Genomic DNA, 24,256 nt, shown 5'->3' on the forward strand with positions numbered 1-24,256 from the left:
TCAGCAGCGTCTCCTCTGCAGTGGGGGTGGGGGCCTGTTCTTGATGGCTTTGCATTTGGGAATATGTCTCTCAGCTGCTTGGGGAGCAAATTTGCGTCTGCAGTAGGGGCAGGCAACATAGTCTGGGTTTTCAATGGGAGGCAACAGGGGCAGGTCAGACACCTTCCCTCCCTTGGAGAGGACTTGCTGCACCTGGCGAGCCTGGCGCAGGGTCTGGATGAGAACCTCATGCTTCTGTCTCCAGTTGTTCCTTCTGGGTGGCTTAGTCTGCAAAAAGGAAAGGCAGTCAGAGCAACTGGCACCACTGTCAGCTGCTGTTGCTCAGGGTTCAACTCAGACCACTTGTCCCTGGGCATTCTCTGTTAATGTGAAACCCTCCTTGAGGAGCTGAGTCCCACAAAGGGGATCAAAAATATGAGCACCAAGGAGGATTTGAAGGAAACACCAATGGAGACATCAATACTCAGAGCTTCAGAATAACCAGAAAAGCAAGCAGTACGACCAAGGAACTGGAGAGGTTGCTATAGCTGCTTTGCAGGAACAGAGCTGCATGTTTCCCCTGTCTTTGTTTCAATAGCCTGTGGTATTACCTGGATTTTCAACCAGTTGCTAGCAGCCCCTAATGTCACAGAGCTTTAGTGCAGTACCCAGTCTGCATCCTGAGCATCCTGACCACAGCAAAGAGCTTTCTCCAGGAGTACACCCTTGACACGTTACAATGACAAGTCAGTCAGGACCCCCACCCCCATCTATTAGATTTTAAATGGATCTATTCATCCATTTGGCAATAACCCTTCAGAGGCAAGATCTGGATTGTATCCCTTGGCCCCATGTACATGTGAAGGTGCTTGCATCTTGGTAGGAATTAGATGTCAAGGTGGAAGGAACATGAGCAGTAGATGTGGATTGAGGGAGGCAAAGAGACTGCACGTTACCTGAGGCCTCTCTGAGCTCTTCCACTGCTGATACTGTTCCAGATCTGTGCCCCTAGCTCTGGCCCTGCTGGAGTCAAATACTTTCCTCTTGGAACCTTGGCTCTTGCTGCAGATACTCCTGTGTTTCTCAAGTCTGCTGCAGAGAAACTTGCGTCCGCAGAAGCTGCACTGTCCAAGCCCACCCTGCTCCAAAGCGCCGGCAGCCTGCACGTACAGCACTTCTGGAGACGGGTGGTCACCAGAATCTCGGTCAGAGAGGGCAGAGGGAGAAGGACTATGTTTTAGGTCCAGCTCTGAACTAGGAGCTAAATGGTCCATGGGCATGCCATCTCGAATTTTGCTGTTGCTGGCCACCAGCCGCTCTTTCTTGAGTTTCTCCATAGACAGTTCTTGGGGGTGGAGGGTGGTGCCAGGCTTGGGGATAGTGGCCTCTGCAGACTGTGCCCCACTGGAGGGCCCCCCACCATCACCTGGCCTGATGGCACCTCTGAAAGTTTTCTCTTCAAGGTGCCTTGTGGCTTTTTGTTCCTGGGCCCTCTCTGCTTCTCTGTCTCTTCTCTCCTCTGCCTCAACAAGCTCCTTCTCTCTTTGAATCCTCCTAAGCGCCTCCTTTGTTTTCCTCAGCTTCTCTTTGAGGAGGGCCTCTTTCTTTTGGATTTCCTCTTCCAGGTTCTGTCCATCTGCCTCCAACTTTAGGATGTAGGCCAGCTCTTTCCTGTACTGATGGGAGGCTGACTGTTTAGGCTCTGCTGTCCAAGGAGAGAGCACTGCAGCTAGCTGAGACCTCCCTGCTGCAGGATTCCTTTTGCTCATTGAGCTAGGCCTACTATTTGGAACTTCCTCCATGTATGGAGAACTTCCAAGCTGAGCTATGCTGACCACTGGCACACTCACACCCTTGTGGTGAAAAATTGGTTTCAGGGGATACCCACGGTCCACTCCTTCTCTCCGTCTGGCTACTGATTTAGCTGGCAGAGTCTTGGTCTGGCTGGTGAGATACTTGCTCTGCAGTCCAGCTGAACAGAAGCCTCCATGACTGGAGCAGTGTTCACTGCTTTCTGCAGAAAGAGAATACAAATATCTTCGGCTCTTTCGGGCATAGAGATCCTTTAAACTTTCCTCTTTGTCAGGTGTGAGCTCATGCTGAAAGTTTTTCTTCTGGTGTTCCAGCTGGGAACTGGAAACAAGCTTAGTAGCTGCCTCCGCAGAACCCACCGGTGGAAACAAAGCCATTCAGTGCCTGGGAAAGAGCCTAAGGTTAGAAGCAAAGTCATTACAGGCCACCTTATCCAAAACTGGACAAGTTCTCTCTTAACAGTCTACATCTGGAAGCTACAATGAGACTCTATCATAAATATTAGCAAAGGTTTAGTAACTTTTCTGGGTTCTATAAATCTTTACATTCATTCCATCTAGGGAGGTCCCATGCTGCCTCTTCCAGCCCCAATCGTTTATGAAGCCAGAAAGGTTTGCTTTTATTTTGCCCTCTGTCTGAGCCCTGTCTCGTTGTAGCAGCAGAAAAACACTGGACTGCCAGGGAAATCGTTCTACTCTCCCAGGGTGTTTCCCGTAATGTGTCCCCTCAGTTTTGGCACCGTAGGTCCCGTGAGGTACACAGGTCCTACACACAAACGTCTGGCAAAGCTCAGTATCATCCTCCCGTGGCTCGTTCCGCCACATTCCCCGCAGTGTGTCAGGTACCCAGGCCGCGGGCCGGCCCCGAGGGCGAGCGGGGTTACCTGCGGGGTGCGGCCGGCGCTCCGCCCGGCCCCCTCGGCAAGCCGTGTCGCCTCCCGTTTCGCACCCACGGCCCGAGAGTCCCGACTGCCGGCCCGCCCGGGACAGCGCGGAGCTCTGCCCGCCGCCGCCGTGTTGACGGCTGTTGCCTGGAGACGGACACGCGAACGCCGACTCCTGCGCCGCTCTCACCGGTGAGCGGCCTCTCGATGGTTCCTCCGCAACACTCCACTCCGCGCTCTGGAGGACTGCACCTCTATGGACAGGTAGGGGTGATGACCGAAGGGCGGGTTAACGTGCATTATTCATGAGGCGGTTACTGAAAGACCAACCCCTCCGCAGCCGCTCAAGGGCCCTGGCTCTTCATTGGCTCCAGGGGCGGGCGAGGCCACGCCCCCGGCACGAGCCCGCCGCGCAGGCGCAGCGGAGTGTGCGGCGGCGGCCGGAGGAGGCGGCTGGTGGCGCCATGGCGGAGGGCGAGGGGTTGGTGTCCGTGGACTACGAAGTGTCCGGCAAGGTGCAGGGCGTGTTCTTCCGCAAGTACACCCAGGTGAGGGGCGGGGCGGGGTTCCGCGGCTCGCTCCTTCCCGCCGGGGTGGGCGGTGCCCTCTGCCAGCGCTGCCGGGGCTGCGGCGGCTGAGCCACCGCCGGGCTGCATCCCGGCCACGCTCCTGAGCGGGGCTGTCGTCTCCCGGCGCTGCTGGCGGCCTGTGCCGCGTTATGTAAGCATGACCAGAAAGTGCATTTCAGCCCCAGTTTTGTCGTGTGAAGGACCATAATGAGCAGGCGGGTGAATCTTCTGCTGCTTTCCTGCAGCCTGAGCCATAGGACCTTCTTTGAAAGTCCGTGTTTTACCTATAAAATTGACTCCTGTACGTCAGCATCCTTCTGTAGCTCTTTTACAGTTTGGAACAATCTCATTCATTTTGCTCTGCATTGTCTTCTCAGGGGGAGGCCAAGAGACTGGGACTGGTTGGTTGGGTCCAAAATACCAGCCATGGCACCGTGCAGGGGCAGATTCAGGGTCCGACGGCCAGGGTGCGGGAGCTGCAGGAGTGGCTCCGCAAGACGGGCAGTCCCCAGTCCCGCATCAGCCGCGCCGAGTTCCGCAATGAGAAGACGATCCCAGTGCTGGAGCACAAGGACTTCCAGATTTTGAAATAACTTTGTCCAGGAAGAAGCAAAATCTGGAGCGTGAGCTGCCCTCGCAGGACATTTCCCCTCTTCCCCATTTGTTCAGTCAGCCAATATTCAGCTCTAGAGAATTTTATTTTATTACAGTTCTAATTTATTGGTTTGTTGTACTGTTAGCCTAGCTCCCAGCCTTTCACAAAATTTTGGCAGGCAGAGGAAGTGCTGTGGTTTCTTTATTAAAGGGTTCTTTAGAGACAAAACCTCTTTGTTTCTGAACATGTGTGTAGAGTGGGCTTTGAGTGATTGTATGTGAATAAAGTATGTAATTTATATAGTGTTGCACTCACGTGAAGGACATCACAGAGTCGATGCCGATAGTAAATATTGTTAAAACATTAAAGTGCTATAAATGCCTCAGACACAATTTATTTTGTTCCAGAACTTTATTTTTTCATTAGAATAAAATTGCTTGGCGCTTCCTGTGTGGAATGGCTGTTATATGGGGGTTGAGTGGATTGGGTGCTTTGCACACCATCTTGTTGCCGATACCTGTTCCTGCGGGGCCGTGTGGCGTCACGAGCAGCCCGCGGTGGCGCTTGGCGGGACAAGGCCCGGGGGAGGGCTGCCGTCCTTGGCCGTCCCCCGCCGCGGTGCCGCTCTGGCGGCCTCCGGCCCGGGACGGGAACTACATCTCCCAGCATGCACCGCCCGCGGGCCTCGGGACCCGTAGTGCCCGTATCCCTTGCGGCGTCCCCGCGCGCAGCTGCGCAGGCGCTGTGCACTCGCTGCCCGGCCCGCCGCTCGCCGTTCGCTTCCCGCGGGAGCCGCGTGCGGGCCCGGCAGCCCGGGGCGGTTGGTCTCGCGCCGCGGCCGTTGGAGGGCCGCCCCGCCCTCGCGCCAGCGCGTACCGAGGGGTGAGGGCGGGGGCAGGGGCCGCCCCGCGCGGCCGGGGAGCGGGGCCGCCGCTCCTGTCAGCGCCGCGTCCCGCCGGGCGCCTGCCTGGCAACGGGGCTCCTCTCGGGGGCGGGCAGAGGGGCGGGCGGGCGAGTGGCAGCGAGGCTGGGCGCGGGGCGAGGCCGCCCTACTGTGCCCCCGAGGCCGGGGAGCCCCGGGTACTTGTCACACAGCGAGGCCCCGGGTTCCCAGCGAGGGCCATTAGCGCGAGTGGCGCGGGGGTGTCCCCTCCAGTAGCCCTAAGAAACCGGTAGTCACCAAGGACAGGACTGGAAAATAGCGGGTTCTCTTTCACAGCTTACCCAGTGTCCCATTCCCAAATTTGCTTTATTCCTTTCTTGCATGGACTACAGCAGATGCTCGTTGTCCAGCATGAGGCATTGTGAATTTATGTGAGGAGATCGAGCTAAAATCAAGAGGAAAGCAGCTCTGTGCCTGCTTCTTGGTGGTATGTTCTATATGTCTTTGATACAAATGGAAGCAGAAGCCTTTTTCTTGCAGGTCATTTGAGTTTAGTGTTATCCTGGTTGGAGTTTGGTTTGGGTGTGTTAAGTTTGAGAATCACGTATGTTGTTAGTAATGAGCATAGGCTCAGATTCTGGCCATTTACCCTGAAAGCACTAGTGATGTGTAGTCAAAGCCTGAGCAGGAAAGTAATCACAGAAAAAGCATCTGAATTCCAGGAAGACTAACAAAAGTATATTTATGAGGGTGAATGCAATAGAAGAAAGTTTTTTCAGGCCTTTAACTTTATTTTTTTTTTCTCTCTCTCTCCACCCAGAGAGTTTTTTTCAAGGAACATGGAGGAGTGAGCTCCCTGCAGTTTCTTGAGTTTCTCATTTATCGGATTTTGCCATGATCAAATGTTTGGTGGAAGATGTGCGAGCCAGGCTGCGCTCTGGAGTGACTATCAACTCTGTGGGGCAGTGTGTTGAGGAGCTTGTCCTCAACAGCATTGATGCCAAAGCAACATGTGTTGCTATCAGAGTGGATCTGGAAGCTTTTAAGATCCAGGTGGTGGACAATGGTTCCGGGATGGGGAGAGAGGACTTAAATGCAATGGGAAAGCGGTACTTCACCAGCAAGTGCAGCTCAGTGGGAGACTTGGAGAACCTGACATTCTACGGCTTTAGAGGGGAGGCTGTGGCGAGCATAGCCAACATGGCCACTGTAGTGGAAGTCTCATCTAAGACCAGCAGGACAGCAAAAACATTTGTGAAACTATTTCACAATGGGCAAGCACTGGAAGTCTGCGAAGCTGAATTGAGCAGACCAAGTGGCGGAACTACGGTGACAGTGTGTAATCTGTTCTATCAGTTACCAGTGAGGAAAAAGTCTATGGATCCTGTGTTGGAGCTTGAGAGAGTGAGACATAAAGTAGAGGCTATTTCGCTGATGCATCCTTCTGTTTCACTTTCTTTAAGGAACGATGCTGCTGCTTCTATGGTGCTTCAGCTCCCTAAGACAAGAGATATATATTCTCGGTTTTGTCAAATTTATGGACTGGGCAGGTCGCAGAAGTTACGAGAAATAAATCATAAGTCTGGGGGATTTGAGCTAAGTGGTTATATCAGCATTGAAGGACATTACAATAAGAATATGCAGTTCTTGTATGTGAATAGAAGGCTTGTTTTAAAGACAAGACTACACAAACTGATTGATTTTTTATTAAGAAAAGAAAGTGTCATCTGCTGCAAGGCAAAAAGTGGCCCTGTGAGCAGACAGGCTGGTGCAAGTGCTGGTCGCCATCGCTGTGTTCCAGAGTTGTATGGGATCTTTATTCTCAATGTGACTTGTGCATACAGTGACTATGATGTGTGTCTAGAACCTGCAAAAACTCTAATCGAGTTCCAGAACTGGGATGTTCTTCTAACTTGCATAGAGGAAGGAGTGAAAGTATTTTTGAAACGAGAACATTTATTTGTTGAACCGTGTGGTGAGGACATCAGAGAATTTAATGAGGAGAATAACTTTTGTTTGCATAATGCTCCAGTTTTGAAGCCCTCACTCTCTGACAAGAAGAGCGTCCAAGACAATTTTAAGAAAGCATGTGATGAGATTGCAGATTCCTATGAAATGTGCAACTTGCAATCAAAAGATGTCAAAAGGAAATCCACGTCAGGGAAAAAATCCTTGAGTCTTATAGAGTCAAATAAAAATCTACAGGAAACTGAGATGGCCCCATATCAGAAGATGGCTGAACCATCTGATCTGTGTAGAAATAACCATGTGGAGATTCCACTGCCCAGCAAGGATGACACAGCTTCTGATTTCATTGTATCAAATATCTCAGAACAGGAGCCAAAAGACACCAACAGTTCCCAAAAAGCATCTGATACTCATCTGAAACCTTCAGAAAATCTTTGTTCCTCTTTTAGTGGAGGGGCCATATCAGAAACAAGAAAAACAGTCAGTTGTGGTGACCTGCAGCATTCTGCAGAGAATTACATAAAAGATATGGGAAGCAAGCAAGGGAAAGTAGTGGAGAAAAGAAATACAGTCCATATCTTAAACAATGATGTTACTCGGTCACCATCTGAGAGAGAAGACCTTACCGAAACAGCAATGGGAACTGAAACTGTCTCTGGAAGTTCATTGATGAGGACAGGAGACAGGGAAACTACTGAAGTAATAGATGATGCTGGACGAGGCGCTCTTAGTTCTGTGCCATTAAAATTGTGCTCTACAAGCCTCATAAAATGTGTTATGCAAAATCAGCCCCCACATGCATGTGAACAAACAGAAATGAATCTTGCATTAAACATGCAGTGTAGACCTGGCCCTATCAGAACCCAGGATACTTTTGGCCACAAAGTGAGTTTTCTAATTCAGTCTTCAAATGCTAAGGATATTTCCAGTAATACAAGTGAAGAATATACACCTCTTTTGACCAGAGAAGCATGCATGGCTGATGGTAGTGAGCGGTCAGAGAACAAAACATTTCCAAATCAGGTGAGTGAGGGGATAACTATGCCTATTGCTACCAGTAAAAGACATCATAAGACATTGAATGTTACAGAATTGCCAGAGGCAACTTTTTCATGTATTCTTCACAATAAAATGATAAAAAGCACTAGAAGACAAATAGCTCTGCCGAGACCTCAGCCCCCTAAGAAGCTGAGCTTGTGCACACAGCTGGGTTCGTTAGAAAAGTTCAGGAGATACTATGGGAGAGTCAGGTGTGTGCTACCAACACCGTTGTCAGAGCAGAGTGAATTTGGTCTCCCCGTTTTTAATTCACAAGCTAATTGTGGCTTTTCAAAGAATGGGAATGACAACCATGGTAGTGTGAGCACTTCTGAAACTCCAACTTTGGAAGATACAGATCCTAGTAATAGTATCCAAGTTTTTGATTCTTTGGAAGAGACTTCATTATGCAGAGGAGAAACTTCGCAGGACAAACAGGCCCTTTGTCTAAGTCCATTGACATCGTCTGATTACTCTCAGGTTGGTAAAAAAATTATAAGATGTAGAAAATCTCCAGGATCATTATCATCCAAACTGTCCAGACTGAAAAGTGACAACAAAGAAGTAGCACAACTTGGTGAACAATTCCAAACAGACTCAAGTAGAAAAGACGACTACTGCTTTGATCTTGAATCTTCAAATAACGGTTTTTTGTACAATGCTTGTCAAACATACAAATCGTCAGAGGAAAAAATGAAGGAATGTAATTACAGCATTTCTAAGGAGGATGTGCACTCACAACCAGATGGAACGAGAGCAGGGTCCATGAAAAGTACTGTCAGCCCATCACCACTCAGCAGCACAGAAGGGGAGTACACGGTCTCTTCAGGTGGTGTTTTACCTGCTCAAGAGGATTGTACTAACATCATCTGTGAAGAGAAAAGTACATTAGGTGAATCCTCAGAACAAAATCTGAAAGATACTGAGGTTCCCCATGTGACGTTCCCAAGTAACTTGGAGTTCTCTGCAGACAACACAAGCACAGGCAATTCCAGGAATGATTTGTGGTGTTCAAACTGGCTGCAGGATTTTGATGTTTCGTTGGGTAAGACAATATACATCAATAAAACAACTGGGCTGAGCACCTACAGCACTCCTCCCACTGAGGCATTTCAAGCTGCCTGCATTCAAGATATAACCACAATGGCTGTGAATGTTGTCACAGAGAATGGTAAGGGGGGTGGTGGTGGTTGTACGCATGGAATGAGGAAAAGTGTTTGTGTCCTGCTAGGTGCATAGAGAATATCTTGCTGACAGCACATGACAGTTTATACTAAAATACCCACTGCCTTACTCGTAATAGCTATATGAAAACCAGGAAAGCATTGGAGACTATGGAGGCAGTAACACATTAACATTCAAGATATTAAAACATAGTTTTTAATAAGACACTAAAAAGAAATGTCAACACCTTGTCAAGTAACAGGCAACTGCCTGCGCATCATGGAATTTGTGATAACAGTTATATATAATTGTCATATATACAATGAGGGACACACTATAAAGTAAGCCCACTGGAAATTTTTTGTGTTTTTTAACATTTTATCCTAACTGCATACAAAATTCAAAACAACTCTTGAAAAATGAAAAAAAGTCCAACTTTTTCGTTGAGAATGTGTAGCCTCCTTTCCGCAGATGTTGGAAGGCTGTTCCTTCATACTTGGTGTTGTAGGAGATGTTGTACAGTGTTGCTGATGGTTTGATGATGAAGCTTTTCCAGGGTGATAGGACACTACATTGTATTATTTTTTCAGCTGTGTGGTGTTCATGAGTCTTCACTGATCTCTCTGTCAGGTTTGACTTTCTGTGTCCTCCTGATCTGGCTCGGCAAAGTAGTGTGTTCAATAAGTTTCCCATTAATATGGGAATCTCTGTTCAGAGTTGTTCCCCAGTCTGTCTATAGGCAGATTTTCTGAGCGAAGATACAGTCATTCATCATGTAGACTGGATAATTTGTTTGGGAAAAGTAGCTTGGACTTCCTTTTAGATAGTTCTCCCAGTGGAGCTGAACGATAGTATGAGGGCAAATGGGCACTGACTGGAGCACAGGAGGTTCCATCTGAATATGAGGAGAAACTTCTTTACTCTGAGGGTAACAGAGCACTGGAACAGGCTACCCAGAGAGGTTGTGGAGTATCCTCTAGAGGTGTTCCAGACCCACCTGAACACATTCCTGTGTGATCTACTCTAGGTGAACCTGCTTTAGCAGGTGGGTTGGAGTAGATGATCTCCAGAGGTCCCTTCCAACCCCAGCCATTCTGTGAAATATTTATCTAATCAATCATGATAGCCTCTGGTTTGTTCGATTTTTTTGTCTGTTACTTCTGTTTTTATCACCAGTCACAGAACATTGGTGGAATAGGTGTTTCAGTTCTTAAGTTATTCCCTTTTAAGTATAATAATTGATGCCAGTAGTTCTGAATATCTGTTGTGTTCCACTGAAGTAAATTTGTTACAAGGAGAAGACGATCTCTGCTTCCTTAGGTAAAATTACTTGCAAGCACAAATGTACAGTCCTTGACTAACACTTCTAATTTTTGTGGTTTACCAATTTTGGTTGCCCACAGTGCTGTTTAGTAGCCAGCCAAAGCACTGAGATGTAGAGCTTGACCTTCAGTCCAAAACGTTAGGATAATGCATTCATGTTTACGAAGAGGATACCTCACATACCTGTATGTTTTCAGACTGCATATAGTCTGTAGTCTTTGAAGATGTATATTGTGTTGCACCTGTTTACCTGCAATGGCATTGTTCTTTCTTACCTTTATCATTGGTGTTGCTCTCCATCATGTCAACGGTGCCACTCTTTCTTAACTGTCAGTGGTGGTATTCTTTGGTGAGATGTCTGCTGCAGCTTTTTTGCTTTTCTTAGGTTGAAGGTCAGACCTCCCAAACCTTTACAAGGTGTGTGAAGTTTGGCTAGATCCTATGGATCTTACATTTTTCCAAGTTCAACAAACATGTTATTTCACATGTTTTTCAGACAAAGGATATGCATTTCTTTTGGTCATAGGGAAATTACACGGCTTGGTGGCAGGTGGAAGGAGGTAAAAATAATCCATATCCTCTTTTCCATGAGAGCAGTGGCCATCTGCTGTTTATTCCAGTCACATGTCATGTGCACAACAGAAATGCTAGATTTTGTAGGTTTGCCTCAGGTATCTTTATACTGATTAAAGTGATTGCTACAGGAAAATTTATCAAGCTTCATTTTACTATTAGATGCCTTTTTGAATAATCTAATGCAATGCATTTGTAGTAGGTCAACGCCCCAGTTCAACGTGGTCTTCATTGTTATGCTAGCTGTGTTTGCATTTTTTATTACTTTTATTACATTATTGACTGGTATGTCATTACACCAGTATATTTTAATGAGGCAACTGAAAATGAATACTAAAGTATGGTAATTGTATGTGCTTTGCATGTATAAAGCATGTACATTATTACCCTCAGCACCTTTTCTAATGTTACATGACAGAGAAGTCATATTAATAATATCTCTGTCAGCTCTGAATTTTCACAGGCCTTTGGGAAAGAAAATCCTAGCTTTGTGAAAAATCTATGTCCTGAACAAGGATTTTCCCTGCAGCAAGAGCAAGGAAATTAATCTTGGTTTATGTTTCTATGTATAAAATACTGGACTTCTTTTCACATAGATGAGAGATGCTGCTATGAACTTGAGCAATAATATCTTTCAGTCATAACGACTATAAAAGTTCCGTCGAAGTCTGAATTAGGTAGCATTTTTTTATTTACCACCGTTTACCAGGAACCACATCAGGTCATCTTGTCCTCTCTTCTGGATTTTGTGACAATGAGATGCTGGTCTCCTGTGCCAGGCTGCCAGTTTGGATTCTTGAAAGGATTCTCGTTCCCCAGGGTAGGACCATCATTGGTCCTTACTGGAATGGAGCCAGCAGTAAGGAGCCTGAGGACTGGCCTAGGATCTCATAGAGCCATTCCATACTGAGCTTATCAGCATGCAGCTGGTTTTCTTTGGCGTTATCACTCTGCCACTTTTCCTGAATGCACACCCTTAATTTCTTAGTAGAAAGGAACTTTATTAATTCATTATTATTTCACAAAGAATAGAAGTCTGAATTGTACCAAAGGAAGGGTGAAATGTTTACCACCGTGCTGGGAATCTGAGCCATTTTTCTTAAAATTCTTGATAACAATACAGGTTTGTAATATCTTTCAGTCATTGCTGGGTGGGTAGGAACATGTTGTTAGGCTAACTTTGATATCTCATGTGGTCTCACTGACTTGTAGTTTTCAGTTTTACGAGTTCTTGATAACTGTATTAAGTATTGATAGGAGTGGTGATAGACTGACAGTTTTGCCACTCCATAGTAGCAGGAATTCAAGAGTGTTTTGGTATCTGACAGACCACCATATGCCTCCTCTTTTTCTTTGGGGATAACACTTCTGATTGTACTAATTCTGGAAGTAATTGTTACATATTCAAGGCAGCAGCCAATTTTTAAGGACGGTCCTGCAGAAGCCACAGTAATATTTTAAAAATACATTTCCTGATGTAAATGTGTCTGATAATTCTTAGCTTTTTACATATATGCTGTTATGTCTCAGTGTTAGACTGCAAAATCTTCACGATACACAAATTTGTAGAGGGCTAAGCACATGCTCATGAGAATATAGTAATTGTATAGCTTTTTGTAATTTTGCATACTGTTGAATCTGCAGCAGTAAATTTATATTGTGTTTAGGGTTTCAGTTCAGGTGCCATCCCTTTAGAAGCGAGATTGTGCTGCCCTTCCTTCCTAGACCTCGAAAAGAGAAGACTCTAGCAAGCCAGGATCTGAGAGGTAGGGCCAGCTTTCCAGGACACAGTGTACTGTGGTAAAAACAAATCAAAGAATTCTCCCAGATGTCCCAACAGGAACCCAGAATTACTCAAGGTCTGTTAACAATGGGACCATGTGAGTCATCTCAAATCTAGAACTGGAAAAAAAAATCTTTTAGGGTTAAAGGCAGGTTAGGGGATACTTATTTACAGGATGAAATACTCAGTTCTTTGTTGAATTATGTCAGTAGTTTAAAGAATGATTACCTACTCCCTTCTTTGTTCTCATTCCAACCTTGGAATGTGAAAAATAGCTTCAATCGTCACATTTTTTTTTGCGGTGGAAAGGATGAAATCATCTTTTTGGTATGTGACTTTGTCCAGAGGGAGCGGGTAGCTGAACAGGTCTTTCCTTCCCTCCACCTGCTCCATTTCCAGGGCCTGTTGAACTGTGCTGCAGCATGTTTAGGAGTCAGAAAGCTGCGTGGTGTCCTTTGTCGTTAAAGCGGACAATAGAGAGGCCCAGTCTTGTGTTCCATTATTTATTTCTACATTCTCCCCTTTTTAACATGGCAAAAAAACCCCTACTTTTGTGAGGTAGAGGTACCCAGTGCACCTTCTGCTGATGGATGGTGGTAGTTCCTGTACTAACTACGTGTTCTTTCCTAGATGCTGAAGGGGAGTCTCTCCAGTCATTGCTTTCAGAATGGGATAATCCTGTTTTTGTTCCTTGCCCAGAGGTAAGCACTGTCTCACTTCTCATGCTAAAATAGGAGTCAGTTTAGCCTTCTGTTATTTTCTGACACGGGGACGAAAATTTCAGATACTGTAACTTACATAGAAGTTATTCAGTGATATATTAGACTATAGACCTGGCAGTTATGTGTTCTTTATAAACTGTTTATATGTAGGTTGTTGTGGATTTATTCAAAGTCAGAGAAGCAGGTATCAGGTTAATCTTTTGCTTTATGTCATTTCAAAAGCAAAACAGTGTTGTGAGCTGTCTTTCCCTCTACAGAGATACCAATCTTAAAAGTTAAAGGATGGCAAAATTATATTAACTGTGTCTTTGTGGACAGAGTGAAAATAACCCAGCTTTCTTCTCTGAGATGCAATGGGTCTTAAAAGTGTATTTTACTATACTTGTTTCTGTAGCCTGGCAGGATTAATAGCATGTGAGAGGGAAACAATGTTGGAGCTTTTAGAAAAACTTCCTTTGTTGTCATGAGGTAGGATTATCTTTAATCATCATGTTGTGTGTGTGTAAACATATGTATGCAAACATTTCCACCTGCAAACAATAGAGAGGGAGTAGCAAACCACCTGCTGGTGAGTTTCTGAACAGTTCAGTTGTTGCTGTGCTGTGTACTCTGACTCATGTCAAGGCGATACATCATCTGTAATGCAATCCATTGGGAGTTCATGCAGGCTGATAATTAACTTCAGGCTTTCTGATAGGTACTTCAAATCAGCTGGATGCATTGGAGTTAGCAGGTAATATCCAGATGGGAAAGTGTGTAAGGATGGAAGCAAAGGGATTTTTGGGTGGTATCTTTAGTTAGTACTATTCTTGTGTAGAAAGCTTGGTTTGTCAAAATGTAGAGTTATTTCCAGTTTCTCTTAAAGCTGGTTTGTTGTGGGTAGTTTCTGTGTGTTTGGTTTTTTTTGCCATATCCTTTATAGCCTGCTTGATCTGTACTTCTGTTTTTACAGGTTGCTGTTAATGTGACCAGCAGTCAGGCTGACAATCTGGCTGTGAAAATTCACAATATCTTGTACCCTTATCGTTTCACCAAAGACATGGTTCATTCAATGCAGGTACAATATAATCTATTACTAGTTTTCACGCTCAAATTGCCACTGAGTCCATGGGATTTGCTGATGTTTCTGCCTGTTGAGAAAGATATCCAGGGAAGTGGATCCTGTAGATGATCAGCACAAGTCCTTAAACACATGGCAGGTTAAAAAAGTTTGTTTTCATTCTCTTTTGGTGATACCAGCAAATCAAGTACTCAGAGTCACTATGCACAGCTTTAATTCCCAACTCATGGAGGCTTCTACCCAAGCATTTAATCTGTGCTGTAAATTTCCAGCTCCACCTTAGAACAATCAGAGCTCTTGCCCTTATGACTTTCTTTGAAAAACATGATACAGAATTATTTTCTTGGATATTTTGAAACTTTTTCTTAGTTCCAGACTAAACTGTTTCATGACCAGTGTATGGTCATTTGACCTTCTGCCAGTATTGTCTTTTAGCTTAATAATTGCCGCCTTTTCCATATTTAGCCTCCCACTGTATTTATGAAGAATAATTACATACCTCTCAGTATTAGTTTTGCTAGGCCAAATTCTTTAAGTCTTTGGGATTAGAAGAGATGTGGTTTCCACTCCTCTAATTATCCTACCACCTCTTTGTTGTGCTTGATCCATTTTGATTGTCATCTTTCTTGGTTTACATTCATTTAAAAAATAATTTTACCACCAGGTAATATTTTTTCTGAGTATCTTGCAGGTTCTTCAGCAAGTGGACAATAAATTTATCGCTTGTTTAATCAACACTAGGAATGAAATGGATAAAAAGACAGGTAAGAGTGGTTATTAACGTGAAGTTGAGGTGGCTGTCAAGTCCAGTTAGAGTGCAGAGGGAACACTGTCCTGTTTGTATTCTCATCTTGCTTTGGAATGATACTGTGAGTAGAGGAAAATGTTAGTCTTCACTTGAAATTTCCTGGATCTTCTTTATCTTTATTTTGGATGTTGTTGAATGTTCCTACTGCCTTCTGATTAGTGTTATAAAAATAGATTGTACTCAAATTACTAACATCTTTCAGGCTCTGTTCACAGTGTCTGGACATAGTCATTATTGAAGCTTGCTGAAGCTGTACAAAAAAGGCATTCAAACCCAGTAGTTTTTGTAACATTTTTGAAGACTGTATTAAACAGAACAATTTGTGGGTGACCTCAGCTCTCATTCTGCAGTTAGATGAAGATGTCAGTAGACAAGAGTTTCTGACTCAGTCTAATTACTCTAATTTAAATGCCAATTTGGATCACTAAATTTCTGTTCTGTAGTGACTTTATGTTCTGCCAACACAGCCTCCTCCTTGCTTTATTTCTGTAAAACTGGCCGATAGTTATCCTCTAAATGTGGCCTCTAGGGAGTGGTCATTCTTCCCAACCTTTGCAGTTGTCTGGTACAAATTTGCCTGTTTCTTCTCTCTTGTGGTACGTTTTTAGATGGAAACCTCTTGATTTTGGTGGACCAACATGCAGCTCATGAACGGATCCGCTTGGAGCAGCTTATTGCAGGTGAGGTTTCAGATGGCCTTAAGAAGATAATCAGTGCACAGAAAGGTACAAACGAGCTGTCTGAAAGGGAAAGCTTGCTAACTAACTTATCATAAGGATAAATCTGGAATGTATGAAACCAATATGATATTTATTTGTCATCTTCACCGAGACGTTCAGTATCTGTAGCAGTCAAAGTACTGACAGCTGAAAATTGTTACAGCATTTCCAAAAATAGAATATATACTCTCTACCCACAGAACTGTCAAACTAAAATAATCCTGACATAATGAAGGAGCAGGAAGACTGATAGGAAAAACAATGAAGAGGAAATAGAACAACATCAATAAGATCATGTGGTTATGCTGTGAAGAATAAGACATGGGATGCAGAGTAAAGAGCATAGTACATTTGGTTCCTTTTCAGCAGAATACTCCGCTTAAAGCCTAAAATTTCCACAATCTGAAACTGTTTGCAAAGGGATAATAGTCTCCTCTGTAAGCCCATTAGCCATTGGTTTCAATGTTAAAAAGCACAATAGCCATCCCCCAAGTACTTAAAAGTCATTGACCTTCTCTTTCATCAATAAATATTGTGCAGTTCCTGCAGAGAGGGTTCCAGGAACTCCTTTTGGTCAGGTACTGAAAGAAGTTGAAGACTGAAAGGTGAAATGCTTAATGAATAGTATTTTAATGCCATTTATATCAGACTTTTCTGTGGAAAAATTTCTCTCTGTGAGTTGGACTAAATATATCAGTAGTTTATTTGCTATTTAGAGTGACCCTTTTTTGGAACTGGTGGGAAAACAAAGTGGCATTAACCAACCCTTCCCCAGAGACTAAATGTCTGGTTTGTGACATTCCCAGTCCTCCGCAAGTTTCAGGAGAAGGCATTCTGTGGTCACTTTTTAATCCAAACAGAGGATTACATGCCAAACCATGGGGTCATTAAGGGTTATGCCTGCGTAAATATTCTAAGACAGGATACTTCTAAACAATTCATTCACAGATTCCTACGACAAGGAAGCTGCAGCACGTGGCAAGAAGAAATTACTGTCTTCTGCCGTCTCCCCCCCTTTGGAGATTGAAGTTACAGAAGAACAAAGGAGATTTCTACGGTTAGTAATAGCTCTAAACTTTTGGGGATGGCTCTGCTGACCGGGAAGATCTCTATATATTCTTTGGTTACTATGAAGCTCAAGAAAGACGTTACTGATTCTTTCCTGAGCCGAGACCAACCGGCTGTATCTGTGCTGAGGAAAATAGGTGTGCTTCTCAAGCATGTCCTTACGACATCCCAAGGCAAAACCCTGTAGTGTGCCATCTCTGTACCTCTGCAATGTGCTCTGGCTTCCCTGGGAAAGTAAACCTTCATCTGTGGGCCAGGAGAGCACCAAAGCAGCCTCCAACAGATCCTCCTGTCTGAGGATCAGGGCTTGGAGTGTGCACTAGAGTGCAGTGCCATCATGTTGATCTAGTCACCGATTTAACAGGCGCCATTTGAGAAGAGCAGGATGGGGTATGGAAAGTTTATATTGTGACTCCTTCAAAAATGCATTCCTTAATCTGAGGTACCTGCCAAGAGCAACTAATGAACACTGTTTTCCAAACGTTTCAGAATGGTGGCCTAGCTACTCTTAGGGTATGGATCTTTTGTACTACGAGAGTTTAGACACAGATTTGTTGTTGGACTATTGCAGACCTATTGGAGGCTAATCAAAATTTTTCCCCACAAATCCCTGTCTATCACCTGCCACATGCATTTGTGGTTGGTTTTGTTTGTTTGTTTGTTTTTGTGGGTTGTTTTTGTTTGGTTGGTTGGTTGGTTTGGTTTGTTTTCCCCTGCATTGTTTTCATTTTCAGGTGAAGTTCTGTCTTAACATTCACAGGACTACCTCATTATGCTCGAACTTCTCTTTTTTGTGGTGCCTGTGGCAAACTTGATAGCTTTTAAATCACTCCTTGTTAAGATCGTCGCCTATTATAGGGACAGACCTGTTTGGTGTAAAGGCCTTTTTGGATGTGTTCTAATTGTAACAGTGTCACTGCTGTATCTGATTGGTAACTCTCTGGTGTGACAATGGCCAGTACCAGAAATTCCAAAGGAAAGTGTAAAGCACTATTATGTTCCGCCTGCCCTAGGGAAAAATGGGAGAACATAACCATTGCTGTTCATAGTTCAGTAATATTCGGATGCCTTTGTAGTTCCTACATTTTAATTATGTTCTTTCTGACATCACAATATTTGTAATGCCTCTTGTTCAACTTTGAATTATTTTTGCACTCATCTTTGAATGTCTTCATTTTCTGATACATCTACTTTTGAGATTGGATGGCCAAAGCTGAATACAGTATACCAAGTGATGGCATCCCATTGATTTGTATACAGTAGCTTTGCAGTTGTGCTCCTATTTTCTGTCTATTATATGCACACCTCATATTTTGTCTGCTTTCTTGGCTACTTCTGCTTGCATGAACTGCTTGGTTATTGAATGGTGATGACAATGAAACACAAAGTTGTGGGGTTTTTTAGTTTTTTATTGCTTTGCTTATTTGCTTAGGGTTTTTTTTTTCTGTTTATGTAGAAGCCAACAGAATGTACAAATAGACCAAATTATTTCTGATAATTTGCATGTATTTGTCTTTTGGAGCTGTCAGTTCAGTTTTTCAGTCAATTTTTCATTATACTTCTTTCATTCATCCTACTGATTTCATTCATAATTTTTCTACTTGTTTTAAGCTCTCATTGAGTTCAGCATTGTCTTTTGTCTCAACTAACCTAAATTTGTGTTTTCTACAAATTTGCTTTCTTGACCATGTTCCTTCTTTTTCACGTAATTAGTAAACAATTATGAAGATACAGGGCTCATGTCATGTTAAACGCTGACCAACTGTTGCCAACATATCTTTTTTCCATAGTTTCTAAATTATGACAACTGTTACTTCTCTATCCACAAGAACCTTTTGCATTGGCATTTCTAGGCACTATTAAGAGATGGCATCAAAGGGTTTGAAATACCAAATAAATTCTATGAGCTACTTTTCTTTATCAGCTATATCACAAACATACTACAAAAATCAGTAGGACAAAGTAAATCACAGAGGCATGGTTTTCTTTCAAGGACACACAGTGGGATGCCAGTTGTGATTTTCAGTTATCACTTAGTTGATTTAAGAAGCTTACTGGTGCTGGCTTACTGGTGCTTTGACTGTGTTGCTCTTTAGTTTATCAGTATTTATTGGCAGTTCATCTCTTTACATCACTCTGTGAGACTATCCATACTAAAAAGTTACAAATCAAAAGTACTGTGTACAAATCTAAATTCTATTGTTATTGTTGCTGGCAGAGTACGACTGTATTCTTTGGTAAAGTTTGATGTAATGAAATAAATTAACTTCCTTAAAAGACCTTTCTCTTCAGCTATGCTTACTGTTTAATAGTTCAGCTGGACCTCTGGTTCACCTGCAGCTTCTATTCTGTTATTTGTCTGCTAAGGATTGTAGTAATGCATTGTTCTGTTGACACTCTTGAACTTCCTTTTTTTCCCTTTTTTTTTTTTTAAAAAAAAGGCCTGATTGGCTTCAATAGCTGCTTGGATTTTGTCATTTCACCACAATGGGCTTTTTCTTTCTTTCTCTGCTCTTGCTGAAGGCCATACGTGTTGTCTTTTGTGGCACAGAATTACGCAAGTTTTGTCCATATGGAGGCTAATAATTGCATTATACTTGTGACTGATTTTAGTAAGTTTAGATTAGCTTATTTTTTGTTCAAAGAATCTCTTCTAAAATTGACCTTCACCACCTTTGTTTTCGGTTAATATTCCCTGAGTTAGTAAAATAAACTATATATTGTTACATTTATTTTCATTTTGAAGAGAAGTTCTCATCTGACTGTGAAGTCCCATTTTTGTATGTATTTTTCCATCCACAGGGTGTTGTGTCAGATAAACTAGCGGTTGTTCTTTCCTGGGTTATCTTTGCTTAACAGGATAGAAAGTTCATTAAACCAGCATAAATTTCTTAAAATAATGTTTTCCCTTCTAGGTATTTGCTATTATGTGTCAACTGAAATAAAAATTCTTTAGGTGAGACTTAAAGGAGCCTTTGTGCTGTGTAATTTCAATATTTGAAGTGTTTGTGTGTTGAACCAGACACCTTGTGCATCTTCAGAAAAGATAGATCTATAAATTCAGACATAAAGCTTGTACATAGTACAGGTACTCTTAGATCTTGTGGTTGTGGAACACGCAATATGCACAGTTGATTGGAGTGAAATAAACTGGCTGACTGTAGGCTGAAATGGCAAAATTACTTGGAGTCTCGTGATGCATGGATATTGAGAGTGGAAACGGTTGCAGGAAGAAACATATTTAGGGGCCACGGAAACATTTATTTATGCTGTGTTTGATGTCTTATTTCTGGTTTTGTTTTGTTTTTCCTCAGATGCTGCTACAAAAATTTGGAGGACTTGGGTCTTGAATTGTCATTTCCTGAGACCAGCAGCAGCTTGATTCTAGTGAGGAAAGTGCCGCTGTGTTCTACAGAAAGAGATGCCAATGAATTACAACGGAAAAGACAACCTGTCACTAAAAGTGTCATTGAGGTCAGCTGTGGATATGGGTGAAATTGCGATACTGGGTATTGTTCTGTGTTAATAGCCCAGGGTATTATAACGAGTGTCTCTGTTATGAGTGAGACAATGAAGTCCCTTGGCAAATGTGCCACCCCTTTTAGGAGCTAAAGAGTCCAACAGCTGAAATCCCTGAACTGTAACAGAAACGATAGGACACTGTTTCAGACTTGGACTGGTGGAGAAGCTAAGAAAAATGGTATATAGTGCAGATGTTTCAACAGTTTACTGCTTATGAGTACTTCAATGAACAGCAAATGCTTGAATGGACAGTAAAATTATTGATATTGCTGATACAGAAATATTATAAAGTTATTTTCATTAAATCTCTACATGGGCAGTGCAGCTTTCTAAAAGCTGCTGTTCCAGGTGTTCTGTAGTTTGAGGAAAAAATTGCTGAACTGATTACTTGCAGTTTCCGTTGTGAACAATTCTCCACAATTTTAACTGCTTTACAGACTACTTAAAAATTGTTGCTGGAGTACCGTATCCAGCCACTAGGCTGAGCCATTGTGAATCAGTCCAGTCTTGACATACATCTATCTTGAGAAACAGAGATGATTCATCTGACTAAATTTTCTTTTCCAACTTTGCTATAATCAGGAAGAACTCAAAATACAATGTCCTGGTGTGTTTTGGGAGCCGAGAGCAATAAAAATGGTGGAGATCTGTGCCTCATGAGCACTCGTTCTCAGCTGATGCCTTAAGATCTCAGGAGAGTTTTGGCAGATCAGTTCTGCAGTCCTTTTTATTTTAATTAGGACTGGTAACACCTACTCATGATTGATTATGAGTTTATTGCATGTTAAACATCAGAAGTGAAACCCACGTGGCTATTATCCAAAGAAGAAAAGTTAGCTATTCAAAGATAACGTGCAGGCATTGCACTCTGAGGCATAAGAGTTCCATTATACCCATTCTACAGATAGGAAACTAATGCAGAGAGGAACCACATGATTAATGTAAAGTCTGATAAGATACTTCTGAGAAGCCAGGACCTGCATCTAGATCTTTTACACTGTAGTCCGTGTACTTGCAACAGCATCATTTTTCATGGTTCCAGCAGTTATACAATAAATTATACACAGATGTGGAGCAGGGTATGGGCTGAAATGGAGAAACGGCAACTGATGGTATTACTTTTTTCTTTGCAGGAGCTTATTCAAGAACAAGTTGAGGTGAGTCGCTCTCTGCTTCTAAAGTTGATTATAATAATGCAAAGCTTATTGCATGAACCAAAGGCAGTGTGTTAAGCCTCAAAAGAGAGAGGTGGACTAGATAGTCCGCTAGCTTTTCCTTATTTTTAGTTTCCTTTGTGTTACGGTTCTTCCTGTTTCTCATACTAAATGGAAAGTAAGATGGTGTTTCCTTACTGCTTTTAGCTAGTGCAGACCACAGGAGCAGGAGCACGAGGGACACTGCCTTTGACATTTCTGAAGATGTTTGCTTCCCAGGCCTGTCATGGTAGGGAAACCACACTTTTCTTTCATTTTTTATTTTTATTTTTTTTTAAACCTCTCTGTCTCTACACAACATCCTCCCTGAGGCAGTGGTTTCAGAATGTGCTCAAATTCCAGCATTATAGACTGTGTGTTTCATAGGGATGAGGAGAAAATGGTCTTTTCACAGGCAGCACTGTGAGGGATATGCAACACTGCACTTATTTATTCATGTTTGGGTCTAATGTACTGTCCAACCCTCACATGAATGACAGAACGCAGTTCTGAGATGCATTCACCTGTGTGAGATCTAAACTGTTTAAATAACAGCTTCTGTGAAGGGGTGGGGGAGGTGCTGGAATCTGCTTGAAAGCAAGCAGAAAAGACCTAGTCTTCATGTAAGTATCAAAAGTGCTAGTTTAAGTGTCCCTGTGACCTTTTAAGTATTTTTGGAAGGAGTGCAGTAGGAATTTACATCTTCCAAGGGACTATGGCTTTCCAGCACCTGGAAATGAGCAGACCTTACAGGTGAATAGGCAGCTCTAGCCTATTGTGGCAGTTCCTGTGCCATATACAATATTAACAAGATCATGCTGAAAGGGTAAACATGAACCAAAAGCATCTATTGTCACAGAGTTTCACTGTACTCTACAAACACCAGGCAATATATAATTTTTTTTAGACCTATAAAAGTCCCATGGCTGAAAGACAGATTGCAGATGGTCTTGTGCATCTGTGAAGGCTAAAGATTGCAAACACCTTTGAAATTACTCCTTAATGTTCTGCTTGAGTTTCCTCTGGATGCCATTAAGCGCTCACTTGTGAGAAAGGACTTAGTGGCAGAGCTGGCATTTGGTCTTGGGACTGATGTCTGTCAGTGGCAGGCACACAGAACTGATAAAGTCTATGGAACTGATACTAGCTATCACCTTGGTTTAATACTTTTTGATTTGTAAGCTAGTTGTGTCTTCAGCCATCACACACACACACACTCTAAAAAAAAAAGGCAGCCCGTTTGCCTCTTGCAACATCATGGGAAAGGCCAAAACCCTATTATCTTACCATCCATCAGACTTGGGTTAGGTGAAAGCTTAGGCCATGGAAAGCTGATCATTATGCAGCAGGCTGGTTAATTGAGCCAAGCCCTAAGTCTGCCATCCTGCAGCCTTTGGGACTAGCCTCCCAGCTAGTCTTGAGGAGCTGCCCTATTTTCTGTGAAAACCACAGCTGTGCAGGGAAGTCTGCCGGGTGGTTTGAATTGCTTTGGCACCATATGCAAGAATTTGTATCTTTCTTTCAGGAGCTATTAAGTTTAATGAACACTTGACTTTGGAGGAGAGCTGCAGACTTATAAAAGCTTTGTCATCTTGCCAGCTGCCCTTCCAGTGTGCTCATGGAAGACCTTCCATGATGCCTCTTGCAGACATAGACCATCTACAGCAGGAAAAGCAGGTACTATGTGGGACACAGATATACCTTGGATAATCAACACTCTGGATTATCAGAGGCATGTCACGTACGTGTGTGCTAGAACTGGAATTGACCTGATTGAAACCATCACTACTTATCTTACTTGAATTTTTGCATAGCTGTTGTTACCAATAAAATAAAACTTTAGAACACTAAACATCTATCCTGCAAACAATTTAGCAAGGGTCTTAGCATATTTCATTTGAATGGTCACATTGACTTGGATGGGGTCCACTAGTCCTTAAAGTTAAGCATATATTTAAATTGTTAGCAGGTTTTAAGTGTAAAACTTGGAAAACATGTAAATTCTGATATTCTACTAGTGGCAAATAAGCTAATTAAAAAAATGTGTTCTTCCCCAAAGTTTAAGATGCTTTAAAATGGGGAAAAAAAGGCAAAGAAATAGCAAGATTTAAATTTTTTAAAAAAATCATTACTCCTTCCTTTTTGCTATTACTATATTGAATTATGAAGTTGGATTCTGTTGAAAGTCAGGCAGGACTTGGAATCAGATATTAAAAAAAACTTGGGAATGACTCTATTAGGGCAAATAGTATGGAGGCATTGAAGTTCATTTACTTTATCATTTAGTGCTTCTTAATTTTTCTCCCTCCAGCCTAAACCTAATTTGGCTAGACTGCGGAAGATGGCACGAGCGTGGCACCTATTTGGAAAAAAAAGACCCTAATAAAAAACAAGTTAAGATTGGAAGCTGCAACCACTAGATGCGTTGGTACAATGCAAGTCCCCCTGTTGTTAGACAACAACACCTTGTGTGGAGCCAAGTTTCTGAGCCAGTGCGGTCACTGAAGTTCTGCTCCAAGTATTGACCCAAGGAGCAGAATCCAGCCAGAAGAACATGGCAGCAGGACCTCACCTTGTAGCCTGGAGAAGCGTCT

At 43.1% G+C, this 24,256-nt stretch overlaps 3 protein-coding genes across 3 annotated transcripts; 2 read left to right on the forward strand and 1 right to left on the reverse strand.

Moving 5' to 3' along the window:
- Window positions 1-2,168, reverse strand: ZC2HC1C (zinc finger C2HC-type containing 1C; the record flags this gene model as incomplete). Its single annotated transcript, XM_080344911.1, has 2 exons — window positions 1-267; window positions 936-2,168. 2 exons carry the CDS (start codon window positions 2,166-2,168, stop codon window positions 1-3), a joined length of 1,500 nt encoding a protein of 499 aa, XP_080201037.1.
- Window positions 2,169-3,076: 908 nt separating this feature from the next.
- Window positions 3,077-4,224, forward strand: ACYP1 (acylphosphatase 1). Its single transcript, XM_080345093.1, has 2 exons — window positions 3,077-3,222; window positions 3,621-4,224. Exons 1-2 carry the CDS (start codon window positions 3,139-3,141, stop codon window positions 3,834-3,836), a joined length of 300 nt encoding a protein of 99 aa, XP_080201219.1. The 5' UTR covers window positions 3,077-3,138; the 3' UTR covers window positions 3,837-4,224.
- A 1,152-nt stretch (window positions 4,225-5,376) lies between these two features.
- MLH3 (mutL homolog 3) lies at window positions 5,377-24,109 on the forward strand. Its single transcript, XM_080345431.1, has 12 exons — window positions 5,377-8,898; window positions 12,455-12,553; window positions 13,201-13,271; window positions 14,245-14,349; window positions 15,044-15,116; window positions 15,769-15,840; window positions 16,828-16,936; window positions 20,262-20,421; window positions 21,603-21,626; window positions 21,831-21,912; window positions 23,188-23,339; window positions 23,974-24,109. The coding sequence occupies exons 1-12, from the start codon at window positions 5,616-5,618 to the stop codon at window positions 24,043-24,045; spliced, it is 4,302 nt and encodes a 1,433-aa protein (XP_080201557.1). The 5' UTR covers window positions 5,377-5,615; the 3' UTR covers window positions 24,046-24,109.
- Window positions 24,110-24,256: the final 147 nt, after the last annotated feature.

The sequence above is a fragment of the Nesoenas mayeri genome, assembly GCF_963082525.1.
Source record: "Nesoenas mayeri genome assembly, chromosome: 5".
NCBI lineage: Eukaryota > Metazoa > Chordata > Aves > Columbiformes > Columbidae > Nesoenas > Nesoenas mayeri.